The sequence below is a fragment of the Eurytemora carolleeae genome, unplaced genomic scaffold (assembly GCF_000591075.1).
Source record: "Eurytemora carolleeae unplaced genomic scaffold, Eaff_2.0 scaffold1068, whole genome shotgun sequence".
Classification (NCBI taxonomy): domain Eukaryota; kingdom Metazoa; phylum Arthropoda; class Copepoda; order Calanoida; family Temoridae; genus Eurytemora; species Eurytemora carolleeae.
In genome coordinates this window covers 53,283-77,765 of record NW_019397324.1, presented here as the reverse complement: position 1 = coordinate 77,765, position 24,483 = coordinate 53,283, and the positions used below count along the sequence as shown (strand labels likewise).

General features: G+C 30.2%; 2 protein-coding genes across 2 annotated transcripts; one reads left to right on the top strand and one right to left on the bottom strand.

Annotated features, from left to right (window-relative positions):
* On the bottom strand, window positions 1-24,428 carry LOC111713512 (cell wall protein DAN4). Its single transcript, XM_023488377.1, has 10 exons — window positions 24,354-24,428; window positions 17,125-17,214; window positions 11,847-11,909; window positions 10,727-10,819; window positions 9,523-9,575; window positions 8,798-8,893; window positions 6,750-7,416; window positions 3,350-3,419; window positions 2,131-2,173; window positions 1-479 (listed from the first exon to the last, which is right to left on the bottom strand). The coding sequence occupies exons 2-10, from the start codon at window positions 17,185-17,187 to the stop codon at window positions 440-442; spliced, it is 1,188 nt and encodes a 395-aa protein (XP_023344145.1). The 5' UTR covers window positions 17,188-17,214; window positions 24,354-24,428; the 3' UTR covers window positions 1-439.
* On the top strand, window positions 19,139-23,550 carry LOC111713513 (cuticle protein 7). Its single transcript, XM_023488378.1, has 2 exons — window positions 19,139-19,179; window positions 23,044-23,550. Exons 1-2 carry the CDS (start codon window positions 19,174-19,176, stop codon window positions 23,485-23,487), a joined length of 450 nt encoding a protein of 149 aa, XP_023344146.1. The 5' UTR covers window positions 19,139-19,173; the 3' UTR covers window positions 23,488-23,550.
* Window positions 24,429-24,483: the final 55 nt, after the last annotated feature.

Here is a 24,483-nt window from a genome sequence, read left to right as displayed (position 1 = left end):
TTTTTTCTTTATCTAATCTTATTTTTGGACAAAATTTTAAATCTTTTAAACCGCTGAGAAACTTAATGGGAAAATCAGCATTTTTTTAATTTAGCTTTTGATTTAAAGAAAGAAAGAAGACGACCACTTTTTTGGTCCTTACTGTACAACATTTTTCAAACCGGTTTCTGAACGTATAATAACGATAATTTTTCTTTCGAAAACCACAATTTTATCACAGAAATGTTACCGTTTAGTAAAATAATCAAATTAAGAATTTTCCTTATTCTGGGATTTTTTATAATTTAGAAAAAACAATTAATCAAACTAGAATCAATAAAAAAAAATGTAATATTAAAACAAAAACAAGTTTTATGTAGAGAAATGTTTCTACCATTTGCTAAATTAGATATTTATATGTTAAATATTAATAAATATTTCATATTTGAGCATCTGCAATCTATTCCATATTTGTGTACTCTCTCCCTTGGTTATATTTCCTAAAATAAAATATTATTTAAAGGGACTGTACGTGCAAAATTTAAATTAACCCTTAATTATAAGCAACACATGCCCTTCACGATGCTCTTCAGCCCTTTATTGAAAGATATCAACTCCTGAGCTGGGAACTTTAGAATGGGATACCTTTAATCCCAACTACTTAATCCGAATCGGAATATCTACTGTGGAAACTTTTAATTTTAGTCCTTAATCCACTCTTTTTCTCTCTCTTTGGATATCCGTATATTGTTTTCTCCAATGAGAGTGCAGGAATAAAGTTCGTAAATTGTATTGACCAATGACAGCCTTGAAAATAACTTCTTTCCTATGAGAGAAATCCGCAATTTCAAACAAATCAAAAATTTGCTGTCGGCCATTTTGTAAAATTAATCGTTGAAGAAAAATTTTTAATAATACGTTTGAGATTCTTTTGTAACAAATTTTAACTAATGTATTAATTAATAAATTTAAGGCTCTTCCAGTCAGGAAAACTAACCAATCTGGCGTTCTTAGATTCCAATTTGGTGATCTAGATATTTAATCTCAAGACTAACATAATCTTGAGATTATGTTAGTCTCGAGATTAGCAAAAACAGAGGATTAAGCATTAATCCTGATATCCACCATTCTAAAATTCCCAGCTCTGATTTACTAAGTCTGTCATTTTGATTCAACATTATGTTTTAAAAAACATCTGTCCTTTGATATTTGGCTCACAAATGCATAATTAAAAATGAATTGGCCAGGTATAGCATTAAAATTAGCTTTGCACTAGCTATGCCCATTTGCTAACAACAGATGGGATATTTTTATGTAAGTATATTGTAAATAGATGGGACATGTTTGTGTAAATATATTGTAAATATAGATGGGACATGTTTGTGTAAATATTTTGTAAATAGATTTAGCTAAATATGAATTTTACTTAGCTGAATTTTGCTTATTCGATTTAACTCTGAAATGTTCATCAAAAATAAAAAATTTTTAAGAAAAAAATGGAAGGTTAACTCCATCATGTCGGTTTTACAAGGGAACCGTTGTAATAGGACGTGACGCTGTATAAATAAATTTCCACCTGAAATTACGTCACTAGTCCCTTACAGGGAGTGTTCGCGAAAAATGAAAGGGGGTATGGGCTTAATGCGATAAAAAAGCACTTTTGATCGCTACTAATCTTACTTCTATCTGTTGCGTCTATAAGGAGAAAATTGTTAAAAACGACTCACACCGAAAAACGCAGCGTCCATACAAATTCGGAAAGATGCAACATTCAACTTGGATCGTAAACAATTATCAATTTAATTCCAAACAAATCATTCAGATATTACAAATTGTAGTCATTGATTATTTTTCGACGCATTCTTAATAGTTAATATTTCATAATATTTTTGATTTTGTTTTTTAAAATAATTTTCGCTGGCGACGGATTTTCGAAAATTCCTGGAAAATATGAAAATGTCGTCTTCATTATCAAAAATCCACGAAACAGGAATAAATGTTTTCAAAAGTAACTTTAAGATTATTAAAAATACAAAATATTATGAAATATCTACTATTTACGAATGTGTCGAAAAATAATCGATGACTATTGTTTGTAATATGTGAATGATTTGTTTGTAAAATGTTTTGTTTGTAAAAAAGGTTTGTTACCTTCCGATAAGATATGCCACCAAAGTGATAACAATCAGTCCAGCTGAAAAATAAATATGCATTCACTTTACATTATAAAAAATTGCTTAGATTTCAATGCAGTGCTTCAGATCCCTTCAATTTTGATGCGGATCCGCACTGGAAAAAATGGATCCGGATCCAGGTAATTTCTTTAAGATTTAATGATTTTTTTCAACAACAAAGCAGAATTTTCAAATTTTTTGTCTTATTTTATTCACTTACATTTATGCTAAAACTTGATAAACCATTCAAATTTTATAATCTCTTTTTCAATTGTTCATATTTGGATTTGGAAAGTACAAATTTTAATTTTGCTGTTAATTTTTGGCTGATATTTTGCTCTTTGTTTCCGGATCTGCGGATCCCCATAGTTTTAAGGATCCGGATCCAGGAAGCCAAAATCTTGCGGATCCAACGGATCAGGATCCGGATCCGGATTCTAAGCACTGGCTTCATTCAAACTTAGGTTCCCTGCTAATTATAGAAAAAAATAACAGAAAATTAAAAACCACGGCCCCTGGATTGACCCCACTTGATTTTGAACTTTAACCAAATTGGAATAAACCAAAGACGACGTGATTCATCTTACGTGAATCACTTTTTTAATAAAAACAAAATAAAAAATATTGGTTAAAGTAATTCTTTTTACCCTTTAAACCATGATAGCAGTAGAAAGGTACGCCCGTATATTGTCAAAAATCAACTCTATCGCGTAACGTTGCAATAAACGGTCACTCAAAATTTTATTTGTATTTTGCAACAGCAAAAAAATATTGCATTAAAAATAGACAGTTTCTCCAAATAAAACGTTTTATATTTCAAAAATATCACAAAACATTCTAAAATATATATTTATTATTAATCCAAAGTAAAATTCTGCTTATGTAAGTTTCTTAATCTATATTTAATAAAAAGAACAACCATCTATCAATATTCACCACATAAAATAATAACAATACTGATAGAACATTAGATGTCGTCTTTTCAAGATTTAAGGGTTTTTCGTTCAAAATAACCATGAGGCAGAAGCCCAAAGGAGTTACGCGCATTCCGCGTTAAATAGGACAGGACAGAAAGAGATCATGCGCGTAATTTCTTTGGGCTACTGCTTCAGGGTTATTGTGAACGAAAAACCCATGAAATTATGAAAAGACTAAATCTAGTGTTTTATCTGTATTGTTATTAATCTATGATTTACCTAGAACTGCTCCGACAACAATAGGAATAATATCATTCACAGGAGCGTCAGCAGCACAGTCACAGGGAGCCTTAGATTTACATAAATTTTTAGTATCTTTGGAAGAGAAAAAGATTAAAGAGACAACATTAATCTTCTTAGATTAACATAAATTATTATTATCTTTGGAAGAGAATAAGATTAAAGAAACAACATTAATCTTCTTAGATTAACATAAATTATTAGTATCTTTGGAAGAGAATGAGATTAAAGAGACAACATTAATCTTCTTAGATTTACATAAATTATTAGTATCTTTGGAAGAGAATAAGATTAAAGAGACAACATTAATCTTCTTAGATTAACATAAATTATTAGTATCTTTGGAAGAGAATAAGATTAAAGAGACAACATTAATCTTCTTAGATTAACATAAATTATTAGTATCTTTGGAAGAGAATGAGATTAAAGAGACAACATTAATCTTCTTAGACGGGGATGATTCAGTTTGTGTACTCTCTTAACATAAAATTAAATTTGCGTATCTAGCTTTGAAATTGTTAAAATATAAAAATGTCTTTCATTGTTTTTGGAGCAGAAGAAACCACAGTGGACATTCTATATTAAAAAACAATACGTTGATATACATATTCCCTATAGGCGGTCAAACGGCTGGACCGAATGGGCTAACATGTTTTGAGGTAACCCATGGGTATCCCGGCGGTAAATTAGGCCATCATGTTTTTTAATATGTTTTTATTCCACTGGCAGCTTCAGACACTTCAGCTAGCTTTTTAATAAGTAGATGGGATATACAAACCTCTTAAAATTACATCATCATGATATTTAACTTGTAAAGGTATTTTTTGTCGTGTTTGAAACGAGGCCTTTGTCACCCAGAAGAGAGGGTCACATAGAGCCAGACTGTTAAAAAAACTTGCATCATATATCACAACTGGATCAACTTTAAAGTGTCGCAACGCCTTGGTTTTTGATATCATCTCACCAACTTGTACTGTTTTCTTGCCATAGCTATAGACCTGTGCATTTTAGAATTATAAAACAGATTTATCACTTTGGTTTTTAAATTTTCATTGGCAAAAATTTCACCGTTTTTTTTGCACTAGAGCTTGCAACCTTTGGATCTATCTTATTATTGCCACTTCTAATTGTCCCCCCCCCCCTCCCTATTTTACGTCCCCCCCTGCACTTTGTTTTCCCTTGACTATATACTTCCGAAGAAGTTACTCAAAAGTTTACAAGAAACTGAATAATAAATACACTTTTATACTTTTACCTCAGATAAAAAAATTGTTTCTGTTTTTAAATTTTCAGCTATTTTAAAAACTTTTTGCGGATTAAATTCCCAAAACTTTCTGATAAAGACTATTTTTTATAAATGTAAGAACGTTTTTATTCCTATATTGTCCCTTTTTAAAAAAATCTCTAAATTAAAAAATGTGTGGGGGGAGGGGGTTTAAAATTAAGTATTTAAGTCAAGTTCTTTATTGAACAAATGGATAAGATTTTATCCTCATACTTTCTTCTTTTTTCTTTAATTTTTAATTTTCTTTTCTGATAAATATTTAATGTAAGTGAACCTCTAGATTATTACAGTTTTAAAAAATAATGAAATTTTTGTGAAAAAGTTTATTAACTTAATTGAAAGGAAATTATATATTAAATTCCTTTTCTGAACAAATAAACATGTATTTTAAGAGACATTGTATCCATTAATCCATTAAAAAATGTTTTTAATTTGTTTTGGCAAAACTTTCAATCCACATTTTTTTGCTTTAAATGTACTCGAATATGAAATTAATAATTGTCAATGTGGAAAATGATAATATATTCTATTTTGACTTAATCGTCGAAAAAAAGTTTAATCATAATTTGCAGTTTGGAGAATTTGCAGAACTTGCCTTTTTTCATGAGCTTATTGCATAAGCTAAATTTAAATTTTGTCTGTGTACAGCCTACAGGGTTTCCTATTGAACTGATAAGGTCAAATGTAAAAAATTTTCTTAGGACATATTTTTTACATTTATCATTTTTGAAGAAGCCCCAATAAAAACAAAAAAAATCTCGATTTTTTTTTGGGGGGGGGGGGGAAATAAGAAAAAAAATATGGGCTTAAAAAGTGACATTTAAAGGCAAAATTTTTTCTCCAAACAACGAACTACCCTAAAATTTTAGTTTTAAAGCATTTGCACTCTAATTTATAATACCTATAGTGAAAAATGTAAATGGTAAAAGGCTATTTTGTAATTCTGCAAAACTGTGCAATTTTTGCAAGATAAACCATAAAGATATGAAAATTGTTCTTTGGTTGTATTTTGTTTACATTTGCTATGCAGTACAAAATATAAACAACCATATTATAATCACCAGACAAAATATAAACAACCATACTATAATCACCAGACAAAATACAAACAACCATATTATAATCACCAGACAAAATATAAACAACCATATTATAATCACCAGACAAAATATAAACAACCATATTATAATCACCAGACAAAATATAAAATCATTTACGAAGATAACTTTGTTTTCACAATTCCAATGTTTCTTTGGAACACCTTAGGGGTGACTCTGTTCAATCAAAAAGTGTTGTTTTCGATCAGGAATAAATAGAGCAAATATATCAATTATTCGCATTCATTCAAACTTTTCAATTGAAGAAGGTGTAAATAAAATATTTTCAACGATCTCGAAAAATATTTTTGTAAAATACAGTTTTTTCCTAGATACGTTTTAATACTTTTATTTTTCAATTGTTAGAGCTCTTTCTTTCGATCTTCTACTTTTTGTTATTAGTTTTTAGAAAAAGGGGGTGGCCTAAAAAAGCATGCTAAAAAACGCGTGACATTTTTCCACCTTAAATAATTAGCTTTAAAACTGTTCCTGCTGGAATTTACTTACTGGCGCTGCGAGTTTTGTTATTTTTTCTCTTAGAAACTGCAGTACACTGGCATATACTGCAGTAAACTGGTATATACTGCAGTACACTGGAATATACTGCAGTACACTGGCATTTACTGCAGTACACTGGTATATACTGCAGTACACTGGTAAATACTGCAGTACACTGGTATATACTGCAGTACACTGGTATATACTGCAGTACACTGGTATATACTGCAGTACACTGGTATATACTGCAGTACACTGGTATATACTGCAGTACACTGGTATATACTGCAGTACAATGGTATATACTGCAGTACACAGGTAATACTGCAGTACACTCGTATATATTGCAGTACACTGTTATATACTGCAGTACACTGGTATATACTGCAGTACACTGGTATATACTGCAGTAAACTGGTATATACTGCAGTAAACTGGTATACAATGCAGTTCACTGGTATATACTGCAGTACACTTGTTTTTGTAAATTTAGATGTACCTGAAATTCTTCTGGTTTTGTTGAATTTACACGGAAAGCATCAAATTTGATATTCTTGAAGGATAAGGTCAGATTTCTTGAAACAGGCGGCTTTACGGTCGTCATCTTGGCTGTTGTTGTTACGTTAACCGTTGTTGGTTTTGTGGTTGTTGAAACATTAACTGTTGTTGGATTTACAGTTGTTGTTACGTTAACGGTAGTTGTTACGTCGTCATTATTGACAGACCTCACAAACCTTGATTGGTTAGATTTGGCTGTTTCTGTAGTTGTTGGTGTGGTTTCAGTGGTTGTGGGTGTGGTTACTGTGGTCGTTGGTGTAGTTACAGTGGTTGTGGGTGTGGTTGCAGTGGTTGTGGGTGTGGTTTCAGTGGTTGTGGGTGTGATTACAGTGGTTGTGGGTGTCGTTACAGTGGTTGTGGGTGTGGTTACAGTGGTTGTGGGTGTGGTTACAGTGGTTGTGGGTGTCGTTACAGTGGTTGTGGGTGTCGTTACAGTGGTCGTTGGTGTGGTTACAGTGGTTGTTGGTGTTGTTTTAGTGGTTGTTGGTGTTGTTTTAGTTGTTGTTGGAGTTGTTTTAGTGGTTGTTGGTGTCGTCTTGGTTGTTGAATGAGCTGTTGTTGTTGTCTCTTCCTTTACTTCTATTGAGAAGTCCTCTGAAGTCAGACAGCTGGATAGATTTATAGATAGATATAGATATTTATATTTGGCGAGGATTGAATCGGAATAATTAAAATAAAACTCTTCCTCACTCGAAGAGAGGGATGGGCATCGAAATTTTTTTTGTTAATTTTAAATATGAAGAAAGGAATTTTAAGTAAAAATTTAATTTTTGATGATAAAAAACGTAGGTTTCAAATTGTTTCTCGTGGTCCCAAAAGTTTTTTCCAATTGTTGACAATGGTTCCCAATTGTTTATAATGGTTTAAAATTGCTTAAAGTGGTTTCTGATTGTTTTCAATGGCACCTAATTTTTTTAAATGGTTCCCAATTGTTTCAAATTGTTCCCAATTTTTTTCAATGGTTTCCAACTGTTTACAATGGTTCCCAATTGTTTACGAATGGTTCCCAATTGTTTACGAATGGTTCCCAATTGTTAAAAAAGGTTCCCAATTATTTACATTGATTCCCAATTGCTTTTAATGGTTGCCAATTGTTTCCAATAGTCCCTAGTTGTTTCCGATGTTTAGCAGTTCTTAATTGTCTTAAATGAATCCCAATTGTTTACGAATGGTTCCCAATTGTTTACGAATGGTTCCCAATTGTTTACAATGGTTCCACATTGCTTACAATGGTTTCCAATTGTTTACAATGGTTCCACATTGTTTACAATGGTTCTCAATTGTTTGCAATGGTTCCCCATTGTTTACAATGGTTTCCAAGTGTTTAAAAATGGTTTAAAAATATCTAAAAGGACGTAAAACATTTTCTTGTCAAGCAATTTTAGATTGGTTTTTATACTTGAGTTTGGTTATCACACAGTAGGTGATTATATCGATACAATGAAGACGACTTTCGATTTAAATTTTGATTTAAATCAAGCTGTTAAACAGTATGGTTACACAAAAAACATAGAAGTCAAGGAAGATATATTAAAAAACTTCTTTTTAGTTACTTGCAACTTGTAATTTGAAAAAAGCTTGTTAACAATCAAATTTTAAATAAAAAAGTCGTCTTCATTATACTGATTTGATTGCCTACCACTGTAGCATTTTATAGGAGTTTTAAAAAAGTTTTGCACCTTTACTTTCTTGAATGAGAGAGAAAGATATTTTACATCGAAAACTTATTTCAATTTCTTTCAATTTATCAATTAAAGTAAGCTTTTCTTAGAAAATTTCAAATATCGAAATACGTTAATTGAATCAGAAAATTCATTTCAAATTATCAAAAGACTATTTTCTTCAGAATTTATTTAATGCTTCTGATTAAATAAAATCTACGATAGGAAATTATACAGAAACTTTTTTAACACAATTAGAAAATAGATTTAAGCTAATCTGAAGGGATACAGAAATTAAAAATGTTGCTCAAATATTTCATTATTTCACCTGTAACTGTTGTTGATTTTTGTGAGGAAAAGTCTGGGTGAGAAAATGTGAGAAAATTCTAAAACTTGTTCCACTGTTGTATTAGTCTTATTATTCCTTAACAGTTTAAATCCAATTTATACAAGCATTGGAACAGACGTGCTAACAGAGGGAAAGCAGTTCTGTATAATTGCGTCTATTTCATAAAAATTCATACTAACTAAAAATTTGGCATATGGTGAATAAATCATTTAGGCAATTGGTAATAAAGCTTAACTTAGTCTAAAACGCAGTTTAAAACTGAGAAAGAGATACATATTAGAATAAATATTAAAATAATAATAAATAAATAAATAATAAAAAATCCCTTAACACACCAAGAAAAAATCCTCTTAATCCCCTAAATCCTCAAAAATCTCTAATATACATAAATATAAGGATCAGAAAATTTGAGTTTGTGACAAAAACTCGTTTCCTTTGAATCTAGGAGTTTATAAATAGCTAGCTCGGGTATCCAGCTTTATCTGGAAAAAATCAGTCAAAAACCTTCACAATCTTGATTCTTTAAACCAAGGTAAGACCATGTCGGTGGTTCTACAGAGTTCTTCAATCAAATATTGATCTAGGGGTTCATGAGTTATATAGATAATTAGTGAACTGTGTCTTAATAGGGTTATGGAGGAGAGCTGCAGTAGAAATAGACTTAAAAATTCTAATATATTTTTCTTAGAAAAACTATTGAATACCTAGTATATACGTCAGCCATTCCAGATATCATTGAAATTCCGTAGATTTCTTCCTACAAATCACAAAAGAGTAAATTTAGAACTGATCTTTTTAAGCAGAAAACATTTTGAAATTATCTTCATATACCATTGCTGAACTAAAATGTTTAACAGATTGTTCCAAAAATTATAGAAAACATAAAATACTTGATTTCTGTAAATTTTTTTGGTGCCTGTTACGAATTTAGAGCTTATGTTACAGTCATCTTATTTTCAGAACACGAAAACTTTCGCGAAAAAATGCGAACATTTTCGTTCGTATTTCGCAAACTTTTTGCGAAAATGAATTGTGCGAAAAAATGCGAAAAAAATGCGAAATTTCGCGAAAAAAAAAAACTCCGCGAAAACTAGAGCAATTAATTGTGCAAAAAACTTGTGGACTTCTCTGCTCTGAGAGCTCAGCATTAGAAGTTGTATTATATCATACTTAAGAAATAAATAATAATACAGATTAAAGCGAAATTTTGCAACAAAAAAAACAACAAAAATGTTCGCATTTTTCGCGAGCAAACGAAAAAAAATCTCGCAAAAAATGCGAAATTTTCGCTAAACGATTTACCCTTTTCGCTAAAAACGCTAGTCTAGGTGTATTACACTTTTTAAACAAATAATTTTAATGTTTACATAAATGAGAAAGATTCCAATTAACTATCATAATATGGAAGTTTGATGAACTATAATATTGTAAAAAGAGATAAAAAATTTGTAAGTTTTGGTTAAATCAAATTATTCTTGTAGGTTACTTAAGAAAAAATGTATGTCACAAAGGGGTTATTTCTAGACAAAGAAAAGGTAATTTCAATTCTATTTCAATAAAAATTATCTAATTGAAGGGACTGTAAAGGAAAAATTAAACGGGGTATAGGATGAAAGCTAATCACTTTATACACCCTTTCTTCTTTCCTTTACAGTCCCTTTAAAATAGATTTTTTTACAGTTGTACGGGTTGGGATAAACATCGTTCAGTATTTTATTTTCTAAACAATTGTTTTCTGTTTTAATTCTTCATTTGGGGAATCGTTTTGATTTTAAAGCGAAGCGATTTTTTTTTCAAAACGATTTTTTTAAATGATCGCTTTAAAAGTTTCCCTAAACATTGAAACGAGTTTTGAAAAAAAAATTACCCATCCCCATTTCATCGTCATGTATGTGTTGTATGTGTTACCGTTGTATTTGCTGTTATTGTAAACATCATGCTTCGTTTCAAGGGTAGAGATGCGTTGATTTTATTCACGTCTGTCCAAGTCAATATTAACATCTGGGAATACAAATACACCATTTTATACAGAGTGTTCCAATAAACATGGGAATACAAATACACCATTTTATACAGAGTGTTCCAATAAACATGGGAATACAAATACACCATTTTATGCAGAGTGTTCCAATAAACATGGGAATACAAATACACCATTTTATACAGAGTGTTCCAATAAACATGGGAATTAAAAGACAACTTAAAATTCCTAATCGATTTCCGTTATTTGATAGAAACAAAATTGTATCAAAATAAAGAATGAGATTTTGAAAATGAAGTCTGAATCAATTTATATCTTTAAAACTGACGAGATCACAAACATTTGAAAGACTTCGTTGTTGTTTTTACTAAATTTGAATCTGGACAGATATCCTAATATCTCAGTCAATGTTGAAGGTGCAAATATGTTAAACCAGATTTTGGAATTAATTGTCAGCTGTTTGAACACTGGGAAACTACACTACGATACAGAAGCAGTCACTTAGTTTCTTAGTATATTGGGACACCCTATTTATACAGGAAACAGAGTAGCATCAACGATTCACAACGGTGCCATGTTAGAAAAGACTAAATTTTTGTTCTAAATAGCTTCTAAAATTATTAATGAAATATTCTGGTTAAACAAAACTTTCATAATTTCGAAATCATTTATCAATAGAAATCACGGGCAAATTATAAAGATTTCTTCTAAAATATCTTTGTCAATTAAATGATAATGATAAAATTCGTATTCCTTCTTCAAAATTGTTGATTTGATTTACTGCTTATAGATTAAGAACTTAAGAAAAAGCCTTTATTATTGACTGTTAGCATAATTTCAAGTGACCCTCCATGAAAGGATGACAATGCCCGATTTACAACAGTACTATAACCCGTTAAACCCTTATCTGATTATATATTTTAAACTTGTAAATCAGGCATTGTCGTTGTCGTCTTTATTATCAATATTTCAATTTCGCGGAATTTTGCAAAAAATGAATCCTTTGACCTTATTTTCGTCTATAAATTTTTAATGAAAATACAAAACCTGAGTATTATTTCCGGAAGAGCAATTTCCGGAAGCCTTCACATCTGTCCTGGACGGATCAATCTAATTTCCCGGATTTCAATAAAATATATTTTACATTTCAATTTGAAAACTTCTTTCATCTTTTCTCCAACTTATTTGTCTCACTAAAAAATCTTGGATTTACATAATTTCAGAACATTAACATTTACAGAATTGTTTGTTTTTCACATTTTTCACCTTAAATTCAATTACGTCAAAAAAAATATAAAAGAGAGAAAGAAAAACCATTGATCAAATCGTCAAACGTACATCAAAATTATCCATTTAAAATAAGAAATTAATCCATTGGCCAAAAAAAATTTTGAAAAAAATAAACAGGGAAATAAAGCATTTCTAAGCTTATGTAATTAGGCTCATCGATGATTTTTTGAACAAAGCCATTAATTTGAAAATATCTCAAGTTTGATTGTTTGATGTCTCGGTGTAAAACCAAAATGCCATTTGTGGTTTAAAGATGAACATTACATAGTTAATATTATTTAATATAGATGCAGTTCTACCTTTTACATAGAGATGTACGCGTTCGGCTATTTCCATTTCGTTCGTTTACATAAGTGAACGACCCATTTGGTTAGATGTTTTGTTTGATTTCGTTCGCTCTCAAAATTATTATTGTTCATTTTTCATCATAATTAGTTCGTTTCCTCACTATAAAGGATTGTTAAATTTCTATAAACAATCCAAGCCGTTCGTTTTTAGAAATTCTGTTCATTGACCAAAAACAATACCCATCTCTACTGCTACATTTTAGATAGATTTACAGAGACAGATAATTAATTTTAACGTTTTAATTTTACTTCATATAAAATAATTCTAAAGAGTTAAGGTGCAAATTTAAAAGTTCTTTTTTATACTAAGGAGTTGAGTTTTTGCCACAAACTCTGATTTTCTAATCTCTATATCTTTGTGAATTAACAAACTATTAATACTTATAGATTAAAAGTCTAAGTTTGAAATATCAAAGGTTTGCACCATAAGATTACAAAGATATTGGAATCAGAAGATTTTAGTTTGTGGCAAAAACTCGATTCATTTAAGGAGATAAATTGCAATTTAATGATTTTACCTTAAATACTAATAGATTGGAAATTTCGAATTTATGATTGAATTGATCTCAAAAGACAAACTGCAAATTTCTTTCCGCTTGAATTTCTTTCAAACGATATATTATTTTACAATTCTGATTTAAAACATTTCTTTCTCTAGAGATTGTTTGTAGATTTCAATTTTTTATTTTTTTTTTTTGGGGGGGGGGTGGGGATTTGTATATTTGTTTATATATATTTTTTTAAAGATCAGCTTGAAAATTTGCATTTAAATGATTTATTCAAACAGATAAATTACAATTTCAATAATTTCATTTTTTAAAAAAAGTTTTCAAATCAAAGTTTAGATTACAAATTTGATTATTTTGATTTAAATGAAACATATATTTCAACTATGCCTAATTAAAGATTCTAACGTTAAATCATTCTAAAGCTTCCCATCCCCTCTCCTTTTATCAACTACCGCCCCTCCCCCCCATCCTCAGCATGACCAAACATACAAAGCATTTATAATTTTCGTCTCAGTACTGCACACTGTGCACATAGTGGTTCAAGAATTATCATGAACTTTATAATTATAATATAAGTTAAGAGGAACTGAAGTCGTTATTTACAAATATCTTTCCATTTACCACAGAACCCTTTAAACATTCCGATTAAAAATGATTGAGATATTTATTTTTATTTCTTTAAAAATTGAATATTTTTATTGTGGTTTCTTGGCAAAGGTGACTTGCGCATTCCGTCTGAAAAAAGAAGTAAATTATCAGAATTGAAAGATTTTCCACAGAATTATCTTATACAAGTTTAATGAGAATGAATTGGAGGATTGCTTGAAAATGCGCCTTCAGTCCCTTCAAATTTACCAATTAACTGTTTATTTACACTCGAGCAAACAAACAGTTTTCACGCCTCAACATTCAACAAAAGTCTTTGTCGCAGAATCTGAAAATAGATTTGATACATTTGTTGTTTCAATGTAGTCTTGGCATCCAAAATAATCCATGGATGTAAACCAATTTTCGATGTTTTTAGTACACTTGACATCCACAATAATCAAAGGGTGTAAACCAATTCTCGATGTTTTGATAAGACTTGATATCCACAAAAATCAAAAGGTGTAAACCCAATTTTCTTTTTAGTACACATGCCATCCACACTAATCAAAGGGTGTAAACCAACTCTCGATGTTTTTAGTACACTTGACATTTACACTAATCAAAGGGTGTAAACCAACTCTCGATGTTTTTAGTACACTTGACATTTTCACTAATCAAAGGGTGTAAACCAATTCTCGATGTTTCTATAAGACTTGATATCCACAGTAATATAAGGGTGTAACCCCAATTTTCTTTTTAGTACACATGCCATCCACACTAATCAAAGGGTGTAAACCAACTCTCGATGTTTTTAGTACACTTGACATTTACACTAATCAAAGGTTGTAAACCAATTCTCGATGTTTCTATAAGACTTGATATCCACAGTAATATAAGGGTGTAACCCCAATCTTTTTTCTAGTACACTTGACATCCACAATAATCAAAAGGTGTAAACCCAATCTAATATAAGTGATTATATGAATATAAAATGTATATGAAACAATGGATTTGAGTCTTAGCCTGCACAAACTTAAATTTTCTAATCCCTAGGCGTTGTGACATTTCATGAAAAGACATTTCATTAAAAGACATTTCCTAGAAAGACATTTCCTAGAAAGACATTTCATAAAAAGACATTTTATTGATAAGATATTTCATAGACAGAGAAGCTTTTTCATACACAGAGGAGATTTCTTTTACAAATGATATTTTTTTCTAAATTATTTTATAATTACATTTTTTTCTTTAAACTCAATTTTTTTAATTCGATTTTTTTTTAATTTCACGGGCAACGCGGATAAACGGCATGAGTAACTATGATTAAATTAAAACTTAAAACTTTTAAATAGACAGAAAAGATTTAACAGATGAAATAAGTTCATAAAAAACAAATAAAATACTCTTCATGTAATGTTTTAAAATTTAAAATTAAATCTAAAAAATTTAGAAAAAAATTTCTCAATACGAAATCTCCTCTGTCTATGAAAAATCTTCTCTGTCTATAAAATGTCTTATTTATGAAATGTCCTATCTTTGAAATGTCTCTTTATGAAATGTCACAACGCTTCTATTCTTTGCAATCTGAGCCTGTAAACATTCAAATTATCTGATTTAGATTTTTTTATCTAATATCTAATTCATAGTTTGAAATATCTAAGGTCTAAGACAATAGTTGGTCTAGAAAATAGTTGGTAAAGAAAATAGTTGGTTTAGAAAATAGTTGATTTAGAAAATAGTTGGTTTAGAAAATAGTTGGTTTAGAAATTAGTTGGTTTAGAAAATAGTTGGTTTAGAAAATAGTTGGTTTAGAAAATAGATGGTTTAGAAAATAGTTGGTTTAGAAAATAGTTGGTTTAGAAAATAGTTGGTTTAGAAAATAGATGGTTTAGAAAATAGATGGTTTAGAAAATAGTTGGTTTAGAAAATAGTTGATTTAGAAAATAGATGGTTTAGAAAATAGTTGGTTTAGAAAATAGTTGGTTTAGGAAATAGTTGGTTTAGAAAATAGTTGGTTTAGGAAATAGTTGGTTTAGAAAATAGTTGGTTTAGAAAATAGTTGGTTTAGAAAATAGTTGGTTTAGAAAATAGTTGGGTTAGAAAATAGTTGGTAAAGAAAATAGTTGGTTTAGAAAATAGTTGATTTAGAAAATAGTTGGTTTAGAAAATAGTTGATTTAGAAAATAGTTGGTTTAGAAAATAGATGGTTTAGAAAATAGTTGATTTAGAAAATAGTTGGTTTAGAAAATAGATGATTTAGAAAATAGTTGGTTTAGAAAATAGATGGTTTAGAAAATAGTTGGTTTAGAAAATAGTTGGTTTAGGAAATAGTTGGTTCAGAAAAAAAATTGGTATAGAAAAAGTTGGTTTAGAAAATAGTTGGTATAGAAAATAGATGGTTTAGAAAATAGTTGGTTTAGAAAATAGTTGGTTTAGAAAATAGTTGGTTTAGGAAATATTTGGTTTAGAAAATAGTTGGTTTAGGAAATAGTTGGTTTAGAAAATAGTTGGTTTAGGAAATAGTTGGTCTAGAAAATAGTTGGTTTAGAAAATAGTTGGTTTAGAAAATAGTTGGTTTAGGAAATAGTTGGTTTAGAAAATAGTTGGTTTAGGAAATAGTTGGTCTAGAAAATAGTTGGTTTAGAAAATAGTTGGTTTAGAAAATAGTTGGTTTAGAAAATAGTTGATTTAGAAAATAGTTGGTTTAGAAAATAGTTGGTTTAGAAAATAGTTGATTTAGAAAATAGTTGGTTTAAAAAATAGTTGGTTTAGAAAATAGATGGTAAAGAAAATAGTTGGTTTAGAAAATAGTTGGTTTAGGAAATATTTGGTTTAGGAAATAGTTGGTTTAGAAAATAAATGGTTTAGAAAATAGTTGGTTTAGAAAATAGTTGGTTTAGGAAATAGTTGGTTTAGAAAATAGTTGGTTTAGAAAATAGTTGGTTTAGAAAATAGTTGGTTTAGAAAATAGTTGGTTTAGAAAATAGTTGGTTTAGAAAATAGTTGGTTTAGAAAATAGTTGGTTTAGAAAATAGTTGGTTTAGAAAATAGTTGGTTTAGAAAATAGTTGGTTTAGAAAATAGTTGGTTTAGAAAATAGATGGGTTAGAAAATAGTTGGTTTAGAAAATAGATGGGTTAGAAAATAGTTGGTATAGAAAATTGTTGGTTTAGAAAATAGTTGATTTAGAAAATAGTTGGTTTAGAAAATAGTTGGTTTAGAAAATAGTTGGTTTAGGAAATATTTGGTTTAGAAAATAGTTGGTAAAGAAAATAGTTGGTATAGAAAATAGTTGGATTAGAAAATAGATAGTTTGGAAAATAGTTGGTTTAGGAAATAGTTGGTTTAGAAAATAGATGGTTTAGAAAATAGTTGCAGTTTAGAAAATAGTTGGTATAGAAAAGAGATGGTTTAGAAAATAGTTGGTTTAGGAAATAGTTGGTTTAGAAAACAGTTGGTAAAGAAAATAGAAAAACTCTTTATTATCGATGTTGGATTTCTACCAAAAAATACGTTCTAGACTTTCATTGAAACTCTCTTAATGGTTTATCAGTAATAATTATTTTTTTATTAATTATTAATTGAAATATTCCTGCAGTGTCTCAGTAAGGTTTGATTCCAGGGGTAGAACCAGGGATACATTCATGGAGAGCATTATACACCCCTGCACCGTCCAGTTACTCTAGATAGATATATAGATAGATAGATAGATAAATAAATAGATAGATAGATAGATAGATAGATGGATAGATAGATAGGTAGATAGATAAATATACATATATAGATAGATAGATAGATATATAGAATATAGATGGATATATAAATAGATAGATAGATTGGTAGATAGATAAATAGATTCGTAGATAGATAGATAAATAGTTAGAAAGAGGTGTTAAGTACGTGTTAAGCTATTCTCTTTTAAATATTTTGAGTCACATTAAAATGAATTAAATGTTCAAATGTATACTTTCAACCTTTACTGCGAAATCATGAAATATAACGTTTTATTTAAACATTAAATGTCATGATTTATATTAAAGAACCTGTCAAATCATTCGTTGGGATGTTTAGAAAGATGAAAATTTCCCTTATAGATATTTGCAATCATCCAGAACAAAAAGTTTTATCAAAAATTTAACTTAAAAAGTTTTATAGAAGTTTTTAAAAATATGCAAAAAAAATCATTTCTGACACCCCTAGGCTTTGTACGCCAATATAATTCACCAAAACCATACTACAGTCCTTCAATTATCATACAGGGAAATTTTCATCTTTCTAAACATCCCAACGAATGATTTGACAGGTTCTTTGATATAGATCCACTATTTACAGATAGATTCACTGTACATTTTTAGTTGTTAATTATTCAAAAGTACTTTGTTGAAAATGTATCCCAAGATATGTACTTAGAGGAGTCGTTTTAAGGCCATCAGTCTAAAAATTGTTGGAATTTAGGGCGGTTAAGCAAGTTTTAGATTTTTTTTTCAAAAATGCAATTTTCTTTAATTTTGCGGAATTCTAGTCATTGAGAATTTGAGACGAACAACGTTGTAATTCAAATGAGCGAATGCCCATTTCACTTGACTCATATTTCAGAAGCTTATCTGAGAGCTCAATAATTGCAAAATATTAGATTTTTTTTATTTTTTTATTCTTTTTAGATAAAATCCTAAATATCGATTTTGGTAACTTTTAATGTCAAATATCAAACAATCAAAATATCAAAATATTCTTAGTATAAAATATCAAAGATTTACACCATTAGGTTTTGTATAACTGTACAATGTACATTAAATACAAGGTTTGTATTCTCAAATGAAATAAAAATATTGACCTATTACAAGACTTTTTTTTGTATCAAATCATACTGAAACCAGAAAAAAACTATTAAATAACGTCTCAAAATTATAATACTTTTTCCCAGATATTTTTTATTAAAAAGAACACCTATTCATTAGCTCTAAACAGGTTTTTTGACATCACTACTTAAAATATTGAAATACTCGTTTTGCAAATTAAAATAAAAAAATGTGCTTTTTTCATCAATTGTTTGTTACTTGTTTACATTTTCGAGCCATATTCTTCATTTCCAAAAACATAAACTTCGGTTTAAACTATTAGAGTTTTTAGAGACACCCAGTATATATCTACAGATTCCTAATAGTATTATTCAAATAGATTATCAAGAACAATAGGTGGCAACAGAGAAATTAACCAATTATACACGACGTCACAAGTGTCAAATATAACAAGGAAAGCGAAATTTTCTCACATTAGTTGACATGTTTTCCAAGATTAAATAAAAAAGTGTAAAAACAGAACAAATAAAATTACATTTATTTTATTGTAAGAAAGCACTTTATTCTAAAATTATCACTATTATTGATGATTTTGTCTGACACAAAAACTGAATTGACGACAGAATACAACTGTACTGAGAGTGTACAAATTCTACGTTGCCATCTATTGTACTAGAATCTATTTGGTATTATTGACCTATACCCTATACACTATACAGTATACACTGTACTCCCCCCTTGTCACCCGATTTCTGCATTGAACGCAATGCGTAAAAGGTATAAAAGCAATAGTTTGCGTCAAAGCATCATCAGTTGATCTTACTTCGTACGCATTTATTAATATGAAGGTAAGGTATGACGCTAAATGTAATCTTTACGCATTGAGTATTCACAATTTATTACTCATCATTGTAAATATGATAACATAAAAATGCTGACATACCAGAAAACGTTATCTTTGCAACCTGACAGATATTTCCATAAATTAAAAATCAAAGTTGAAAACATCAAATGTTTACTGCATCAGGTTCCAAAGATATAAAGTGTTAATGTGGGAAAAACTTAGTTCTATTAAATATTCGACTATTTTCTAATTTATGGTTTTTAAAAGTCAAGTATCCTAGCATATTACATATGAAACTTATCACATCATTTATGATTTTTTCGGGCTTTAACAGCTTTAACAGCTTTAACAGCTTTATTAGCTTTATTAGCTTTATTAGCTTTAACAGCTTTAACAGCTTTAACAGCTTTTACAGCTTTTACAGCTTTTACAGCTTTATTAGCTTTATTAGCTTTAACAGCTTTAACAGCTTTATTAGCTTTATTAGCTTTATTAGCTTTAACAGCTTTAACAGCTTTAACAGCTTTTACAGCTTTTACAGCTTTTACAGCTTTAACAGCTTTATTAGCTTTAACAGCTTTAACAGCTTTATTAGCTTTAACAGCTTTAACAGATTTAACAGCTTTATTGGCTTTAACAGCTATAAGAGCTTTCTTAGCTTTAACAGCTTTAACAGCTTTAACAGATTTAACAGCTTTAACAGCTTTCACAGCTTTAATAGCTTTTACAGCTTTTACAGCTTTAACCGCTTTAAAAGCTTTAACAGTCGCCTTTTGAATTTTATTTAAGATATTTACTCACTTTATTTAATTTGTTGTTAAATAGGGTTATTGTAAGTTTCTGGACTATTTTAAAAACTTATTTTTCTTAAATTTCTCGATTTATTATTTCCGAATTTCCTCGAAATCTGAACATTTAATTTAATTGGTAGAAAAAGAATTACGATTTTGTTGCAAACGTTTAAAATCATTATTTTTAAAGGGAGGGGGGGGGAGGGGGGCAACCTTTAAAGGGACTATAGACGTAATTTCAAGTATTCTATATTTTTAAAGTGGCGCTTTAAATTAAAACAATCTTTTTAAACCTTTGACTATATAAAAGGATGAAAGATTTATCTCTGATCATCTAAAAATAAATTGGAAATATTTAAGACTTTTTCCCAAGCTCTTCTTATTGAAGAAATATTAACATTTACATAATAGAAGTCGTAAAATAATGTTGTTCAAAATTTTGCAAATCGCGTTTGAGATCTTCGAGGATTTTACGTAATCTTCATTGAGTTCCAATGGCCTTGAAAAGACACCATTCTTAAATAATGGGACATTCCCTTATCTTATGGAAGGTCACTTAAACTTACGCTTACAGTTCCTTGAAAGATATTGCAGGAATTACAGTTCCTTGAAAGATACTGCAGGAATTACAGTTCCTTTAAGGATACTGCAGGAATTACAGTTCCTTTATAGATACTGCAGGAATTACAGTTCCTTTAAAGATACTGCAGGAATTACAGTTCCTTTAAGGATACTGCAGGAATTACAGTTCCTTTAAGGATACTGCAGGAATTACAGTTCCTTTAAAGATACTGCAGGAATTACAGCTCCTTTAAGGATACTGCAGGAATTACAGTTCCCTTAAAGATACTGCAGGAATTACTGTTCCTTTAAAGATACTGCAGGAATTACTGTTCCTTTAAAGATACTGCAGAAATTACAGTTCCTTTAAGGATACTGCAGGAATTACAGTTCCTTTAATGATACTGCAGGAATTACAGTTCCTTTAAAGATACTGCAGGAATTACAGTTCTTTTAAAGATACTGCAGGAATTACTGTTCCTTTAAAGATACTGCAGGAATTATAGTTCCTTTAAAGATACTTCAGGACTTACAGTTCCTGTAAAGATACTGCAGGAATTAGTGTTCCTATAAAGATACTGCAGGAATTATAGTTCCTTTAAAGATACTTCAGGACTTACAGTTCCTGTAAAGATACTGCAGGAATTAGTGTTTCTATAAAGATACTGCAGGAATGACTGTTCCTTTAAAGATACTGCAGGAATGACTGTTCCTTTAAAGATACTACAGGAATTACAGTTCCTTTAAAGATACTGCAGGAATTACATTTCCTTTAAAGATACTTCAGGAATGACTGTTCCTTTAAAGATACTGCAGGAATTACTGTTCCTTTAAAGATACTGCTGGAGTTATAGTTCCTTTAAAGATACTGCAGGACTTACTGTTCCTTTAAAGATACTGCAAGAATTACTGTTTCTTTAAAGATACTGCAGGAATTACTGTTCCTTTAAAGATACTGCAGGAATTATAGTTCCTTTAAAGATACTGCAGGACTTACAGTTCCTTTAAAGATACTACAGGAATTACAGTTCTTTTAAAGAAAACTGCAGGAATCACAGTTCTTTTAAAGATACTGCAGGAATTACTGTTCCTTTAAAAATACTGCAGGAATTACAGTTCCTTTAAAGATACTACAGGAATTACAGTTCCTTTAAAGATAATGCAGGAATTACAGTTCCTTTAAAGATACTGCAGGAATTATAGCTCCTTTAAAGATAATACAGGAATTACTGTTCCTTTAAAGATACTGCAGGAATTACAGTAATTGAGCAGTAACAATTGATGAATTTGTAATTCTGTAAAATTGGTAAATAGAGCATTAAAGTAAAAATACTTCAATCAGCAAAATGAAATAAAGTACAAATTAAAAAAAATTAAGCACAAGTTGCGTGAAATCTAGTTATTCAGTCCATAATTAGTTCAAATAAATTGGTCGGTGTCAATATCAATAAAAAATTGACAACTCACGGGCAGCCATAGTACATTTGAATTTCCGAGCCGGGTCAACCTTTCCGGTCCCAGTTTGTACTGCACCTAGCTCTATGGACAGGACTAGCCGGTGCAACAAGGTTGACGCGGTCAGACTTTATGCTTCATAAAGGTTGAATTTCCTTTTACCAAAGGGGCAGATTGGCGTGACCTTTTCTTTTACAGTTTTGAATCCCGAACACCCGAATTGTTTCCATGAATGTATCCTTTCAGTTCGAAAATTTGATATAAATTAAAATTTGAAATCTAAAGTCGTCCTCCTTTTCAATAGACACTTTCGCCTTTGATTGTTTATAATTCTTAGTGAAAATTAAATTATAGCAATGTCTGAAAATCTAAAATCTAATATTGTTTTTTACTCCCTTTTAAAATTCATGAACGTACTATTTCGCAAAGGGACTGTAAGCAAAATTTAAATTTAGCCTCCATGCAAAGATGTCAATGTCGTAGTCCCTATGGTACCCTTGAAACCTTTATTTGATCAAGAATCTGGCTCTTTTGCAAAAAGAAGCTTAAAGGGACTTTACAACGGCATCCTCGGCATTTTCATTTGATCAATAATGTGGAAGATATTGTCGTTTTTCTAGCTCAAAAGTTTTTAATAAAGATAATTCCGTCATGTCTTTCTGCAGTAGAAATGCGCAAGTACCTTTTGTGGAAAACCAAAATAGAAAATATTCAGTTTTCAATATTTTAAACATTAATATATAATTCATACTTGATCAGACAAAGCATTTAAGGTACGGTTGTGAATCAGGCATTGCAATCTGTGTATGCAGAATCACTTTAAATTACGCTTACAGTCCCTTTAATATCTAAAAGGCAAACCTTAGTTATAAAGATGATCAACTATTTATATAAAGAATATATTGATAAATGATTATTGTAAAACTTAAGATTGACATATTTCATAAGAAATACTGTGGAAAAAAATTGAAAAAAGAAAAAAAATCAATAATTGGTTTGATTCCTATACATGACATTAAAACTAGCTGTACTGTGTAGTATACAAATTTGTTTTGTTTTAGATATTTCTGAATTTGGGTGTACTGGTCGCAGGCGCAATTGCCGCTCCTCAGTACGCTCCTGCTCCCGCTCCCTACCATCCTGCTCCTCACCACCCTGCTCCAGCCTACAAGGACGAGTCCCCTGCTCCCTACTCCTTCGAGTACGGTGTCCACGACGACTACTCCAAAGCTGCCTTCAACGCCGCCGAAACTTCCGATATCAACGGTGCCGTGACTGGATCCTATTCCGTTGCTCTTCCTGATGGCCGAACCCAGCACGTTCACTACACGGCCGATCATTACAATGGTTATATCGCCGATGTAAGTTACGAAGGTACAGCGGTCTATCCTGATGTTCATGGATACGCCCCTGCTCACCATGCCCCGGCTCATCATGCCCCGGCTCCTTATGCCCCTGCTCCCTACGCCCCGGCTGCTTATGTACCTGCCCCAACCTACGGCTAAACTGAAATGTAATATCTAAATTATCTATTTAATTTTGTTGGAATACACATTTCCCCGAACTTATTATAGTAAAACATTTTTAATTTGAACTAATCGGAATAGATTAGACCAGACCAGATTTTGAGAGAATACCTGAATGTAAAAAAATACAAAAAATGAGGAGAGAGGTTAGAATACAGAGAAAATACATTCGTACAGTGCAGCACAGAAGCCACTATTATAAATTAAGATATAAAATATTTATGGAGTTCAATGCATTAATTCCAGTTTGGAGATTGGAAAAGTCTTTCTTATTTTGAAGAAATATAGAAGCATTGTACTATGTATAGAGTGTAGAGTGTACAATGTGCAATATAAGTTGTACTGTTTACAGTTTTAAGTATTAGTGTTAGTTGTACAGATTATAATTACAGAATAAACTGTACAGTGAATGTATAACAAATAATTACAGAATTGCATAATGTACTATTACAAAATTATTGTATGTACAACGTACATCTACAGAATATTAAGTTTAAAGTACACACTTTAAAGTTACAGAATAAAGTGTACAGAATATAGTGAACATAATATAGTGTACAGAATAAAGTGTACAGAATATAGTGTACAGAATTTAGTGTACCGAATATAGTGTATAGAATAAAGTGTACAGAATAAAGTGTACAGAATATAGTATAGAGAATATAGTGTACCGAATATAGTGTACAGAATATAGTGTACAGAATAAAGTGTACAGAATATAGTGTACCGAATATAGTGTACAGAATATAGTGTACAGAATATAGTGTACAGAATAAAGTGTACAGAATATAGTGTGCAGAATATAGTGAATCGAATATGTACAGTGTAAAGTGAACCCGTTTTACCTGCAATTGAGGCTGGGGGTCTGTACTGTCAACAACAAGTCTGTTTACCAACAAAGGTTCAGAGATTAAGCCATTTCTAAACAAATATTTAGAGATTTAGCCATTTCTAAACAAAGATTAAAAAAAAGTT

Bases quoted from the DNA above. Each gene is read 5' to 3' on its own strand.
- LOC111713512 (XM_023488377.1), bottom strand. From the start codon at position 17,187: ATGCTCTCCATGAATGTATCCCTGGTTCTACCCCTGGAATCAAACCTT. The intron at 3,420-6,749 runs GTACATCTAAAT...TGTAAATCTAAG, and splicing joins CAAAACCAGAAGAATTTCAG to GCTCCCTGTGACTGTGCTGC. The intron at 480-2,130 runs GTAACAAACCTT...ATTTTATTTTAG, and splicing joins GTGGCATATCTTATCGGAAG to GAAATATAACCAAGGGAGAG.